Raw genomic sequence first — 4,824 nt, forward strand, 5'->3', positions numbered from 1 at the left:
GAGTAAAACTCTCTTACTTCTACTTTTAATAGTATTCCTGTATTATTCATTTCACATTTAGTCAGTTGTACACATCATACTTGTCAGTGTTTAATGACAAATTAAAACACTGGTTCTATGCAGGAAATACCAGGTAGAGTTCAAAAAGAAAAAAATTGTATAGGTCCTCTGGACGGGCCCCTCTCCAATGAAACGCCCCGCCCCCCCTCCAAGAGACCTCCCCAGTCCGAGAGCCTCAGGCAAAACCCAGGCCTCTAAGCCCTGCCTCCATGTGACTGATACTCACATCACATGGCTATCGTTGACACCTAATTAACACCTATTGTTAACAGGGGGTGGAGCGATACTGGCAATAGCCGCACTGTAGGAGGGGGACAACTGAATGCCTGCAAATATTAATGAAAACCTTATGCTGCAAAAATGAAACGAGTAACTCTGCTGAAAAAGTAATAAAACTCAAACTGGAATGTAGCAGATATTTATTTGATCACTGATATTAAAAGCTCAGTTCGTTTAAGGCACAAACCAAACATTTTCCAGCAGCATGTTTATATAAAAAGACGAGTCGTTTCTTAGTGTTGCATCGTTTCCATGTTTATTATATGACAACGTGTTTAGTGAACACAGATGCTAAACTCCAACACTCAGACACTGACTGAACTACTTTGCTGTTTTAAAAGTTTGTAATGGGTGCAACTTTATAATACACTGTTCACAGCAATCATGTTTATATACAATGCAAAAGCATCTGAACAGGAAAACAACGCACTGGTGCAAAAGAGGCGTGGAAGCACAAAAATGTCAGCGATTTATTCGATAGGGTTGGGGGAATGGAGGTTTTTCATGTGAAGGCTGCTGCAGTGAGATGGTGAGCATGAGAGTGGAAGTGTAACAGTAAAGCAGTCTGTGATGTAAAGTTTAAAGAGAGGCTACAGATTGTGAGCCATAATCCTCCCAGTCATATACAGATTATTTCAGGCTTGTCCTGAAATGTTCATATGGTTCCTCAGTTAGAACTGGACTACAATCAGTAAGAAACCAGTACTGGGATCCAGAAGACAAGTTAACACAGACATTTAGGCAGAATAAGTAATTTTAGATATCATCGTACATTCAGTGTAAACGTTTGTGAGTGCACTAACAGAACTTTGGTTGGCTCAAACGTGATGCATATTAAACACCTGATGGATGAAAAATAAAAAGCAGATATATCTATGGAGCAATCCTAGACCAATGTTTGGGTTTAAATGAAATGAAATGACACAAACACACACACACAGGAGTTTGATATAAAGTCATGAGCGGAGCAGTGGGGGCATTTCCCTCCCATGATGATGCTTTAGTTGCTCAAACATAAAGACAATCTGAGAAGAAGGTTTGATGACATATCGTAACATCGATCCACCCTGTGCTGCACAATAAAACTATATTTTACTGACAGGCATACACACATATATCCTTGAATACATCGGCTCTAAATATTTCCACAACACACAGAATACCAAAACATGTCAAGTGCAGTATGGATTACAGTCTGGGACGCCAAGTGTAAAATAAAATGTTAAAAAATGTCACACATTTTCATTATTTAGCTCACTTTCTGAGTTTAAAATCCAGGTTAGTTTTGCTCATTTTTTGTTTTACTAAATGCTAAATGTTACATAATATGTGTAAATATTCAATCTAAAAGTGTAAAGCTAAATGAACAGAATAAATTTTAAGTGCTGCAGATAAAAGCTTACATTTAAGAATTAGAGAAAGGAACACAAGGCTTTTGTTGTGATGTCATCATCTTGTGACATAAGCGCTAATGTTGCTATTTTTCACTTAAATTTTTTATTTTAATGCTAACACTGTCATAGCGCTGCTCAAAATGGTATTTATTTAAAATTTAAATTGTGTTCATTGAGACCAACATGGATACTTGTGGTCCAGCAGCTCAGACTGCAAGTTTGATGTCTTGCAGTTAGCGTTAGCACAGTTAGCTGCGCTAGTGGTTGTTTCTGTCACAGGATGATGATGTCATAAGAGCCAAGCACCAACAGCAAAGCCTGCATTATTTTCTGAAATACTTAAATGTAAACTTCAACATTTAACGCTTGCATTTAGATTTAATATTCACATATTTAATGTAACATTTAGTAAATATTAGCAAAATGTCAAAATGGTGAGTTACAGTAAGTAAATGATAGTGGAAACGTTTTAACTAGGATTTTACACTCAAATGTGTTAGTGATGTTTTTTAACATTTTATTTTACACTTGGTGCCTCATAATATACCTTCAGCAAATAAAAAGCAAACATTAACATGTGGTGGGATGTTCAGACCACTGATAAAATGATATTAGACTGAATATATCAGAACATTCTTGTCTTGTTTGGTACAGGTTCAATGACTTGTGATGAGAGTCAGAAATGAATTTCATCAGTGAGCGTGCTCCGTAGGCTGGCTGACCTGAGGCACGTCGAGTCCAGTTCACCTGACAAACTGAACATGTGGATGGGTTCAGGACCAGTTTGAGTAGCAGAAAAATAAATAAATAAATAAATAAACTGCTGAAAGGATTGAAACCTGTAACAGGATCACATTTAACATCTCGCTCACTCATTAACAGGACAATCAGAGCCATCTGCTTGCAGACAATCCTGAAGTACAGTATGTCAGTGCTCTGCTGTTATCATGAGATATTCGATTATGATTGAAAACATCCTCAGAGGATGAAGGTGATGAGAAGGAATGTGACGATATGATCTGCAGACATTTCCAGAACAGTATTTTAGCAGCATGAAGGATTGGTGCAGAGGCAAACTGTGCAGAACGTTTGAAAAGAGAGGCACTACACTTCATATCATTCAGAGAACCAGTTTCACATTGTGTGCTGTGAAGAACAGAATAAAAGTTGGGATCTCACAAGGTTTAAAGGGATAATCTGGACATGCTGAATGAGGTTCTGTGGAACAGTTGTGAACAGTAAATATCTTACCTGTTGTAGGTAGCTGTTTGAATGGATGCCATTGCATGATTGACAGAAGTATTGATGTTAGCTTTACGTGATTCACTATGAAGCTTTGCAGATGGAAGATGCTTTAAGATGGCAGCCTGTGAGCTAACTGTTAGCTTTTCAGTCCTGTTGGTCTTAAGACCTCTGCATGGTCCATTTGAACCTATTAAACCAGCTCTCATTGATGATGAAAATTGTGTCATTTTGTTCTCAGCTTCATGGCGCCCACCTCTTCTTGTTACAAGGGCCAGGCCAAACATTTCATGCCCAAATGATCGTGTGATTGGTCAAAAGTTTGTGGGTGTTTGTTTAGGCTGAAAAGAGCTCGGGCAGCAATGGCAGCGTTTGTCTGCAACAGGTAAGATATTATCCAGTCATTTATTTTATTTCCCGGCTTTTCAGATCAGGGTCATGGAGCTGAGGCAGGGTAGATATTAAGTTGTCAGAAATTTTCCACTGAACACCACTTCATATTGCTCAGAAAATCCCTTTAATGTTCTTTGACTAACACTATATTGACATTGTTTTATTATTATTAGTTATTAGTTGGAGCAAACCTCCTCCTCTCCTAATCTTAAAGTGGACAGAGTTATCCACGTTGTTTTTCCAGCACGTTAAACTGGCTGATTCATGATCGTGTTTAATAAATCATTTTAAAAGCATTACCAGCCTGGGGACAAGGATACTTTATTTAAACATTTAAGGAACTCATTAAAAAGTGCCATGTGCAGAAATTGCACTGTACTACTACTTTAGAAATATAAACATCTTTGTAAATAAATACAAACAGAAATAAATATGAAAACTGTTAAAAATCTAAATATATCACAATTTAAAACAAATGAAATTCAGGTAGAGAAATGAGAATATATCAGGAGGAACAAAACGATGGTGTCTGACTGCATGTGGTGAAACTTCACTCTAAGAGCTAAAATGACAGATTTGTGTGATAAAGTTTTTATAAGACTTGAGGAAAAGGCGGCAGATTATTCCACATCTGGATTCATAGATCAGAGACGTTAATGTGTTGTTTTAAAGAGACACTACAATCTTGGTGTATTTCCTGGCTGTATGACAAAGCAAACCAGTTTAAACACAACTTATTGAGCAATTAGGAAAAGAGAAGGTTAATTGATGAATGGTAGCAACATGATCCCCAGCAGTGCATCAGCTTTGGGTAAAGATGATGTCACTGGATGAACAGTATAAGGCTTGATGTGTCACTGACAACAACTACAGTACGTCATCACACGAATGTAATCTGACAACAATCTGCTGCTAACCCCTCCGTTCCTTCACGTATGATTTAACCTCCCCTACAGTACAGTGACAGATTGTTGATTGTTCACAAAGAAAGACTCTCGCGGCTGCTAGGGCCGGACATTAAATGGACACAGAGGACACCAGAGGTGAACTGAGAGTGCACAGAGGAAAGACGGCTGTTTGTGACAATGATGGTAGAAACTGGGCTCAGCAACGAGGAGAGCAAAAAGAACAAGAATCTATGTACAGCTTGGATTTTTGCAATATTCCTTTTCTCACATCCTCATCTGACCGGCTCGTCTTCTTGACAGTTTAGACCTGAGAGGAAGGTGAGACACGTACATGAAATATACCAGTTTGTCTTTAATTACACTGAAGACACTTAAAACAGCTCTTTAGTTAGAAAATACAATGGATGGAAAAACATATTCACACCTCTTGACAGTCTCTGTTTTGTTGCCTTGAATTTAAAAATAATTTTGGGTGTTGTGAATTTTAAGTTGAGCATGAAAAGTTGTATTAAATGGTCGAAATATTGTTTGTGAAATGACAACCCCCC

General features: G+C 37.8%; 1 protein-coding gene across 12 annotated transcripts in view; it reads right to left on the reverse strand.

The window, feature by feature from the left end:
• Positions 1-3,672: 3,672 nt before the first annotated feature.
• The window catches only part of kif1aa (kinesin family member 1Aa), an 84,996-nt gene continuing 83,844 nt past the window's right edge, over positions 3,673-4,824 (reverse strand). For all 12 annotated transcript variants that reach the window (XM_014011029.1, XM_014011033.1, XM_014011038.1 and 9 more), the window contains one exon: positions 3,673-4,583. In XM_014011029.1, the coding sequence (XP_013866483.1) occupies positions 4,541-4,583 (43 nt within the window). In that variant the 3' untranslated portion in view covers positions 3,673-4,540. The remainder of the gene's footprint in view (positions 4,584-4,824) is intronic.

Source organism: Austrofundulus limnaeus, unplaced genomic scaffold (assembly GCF_001266775.1).
Source record: "Austrofundulus limnaeus strain Quisiro unplaced genomic scaffold, Austrofundulus_limnaeus-1.0 Scaffold76, whole genome shotgun sequence".
Lineage (NCBI taxonomy): Eukaryota > Metazoa > Chordata > Actinopteri > Cyprinodontiformes > Rivulidae > Austrofundulus > Austrofundulus limnaeus.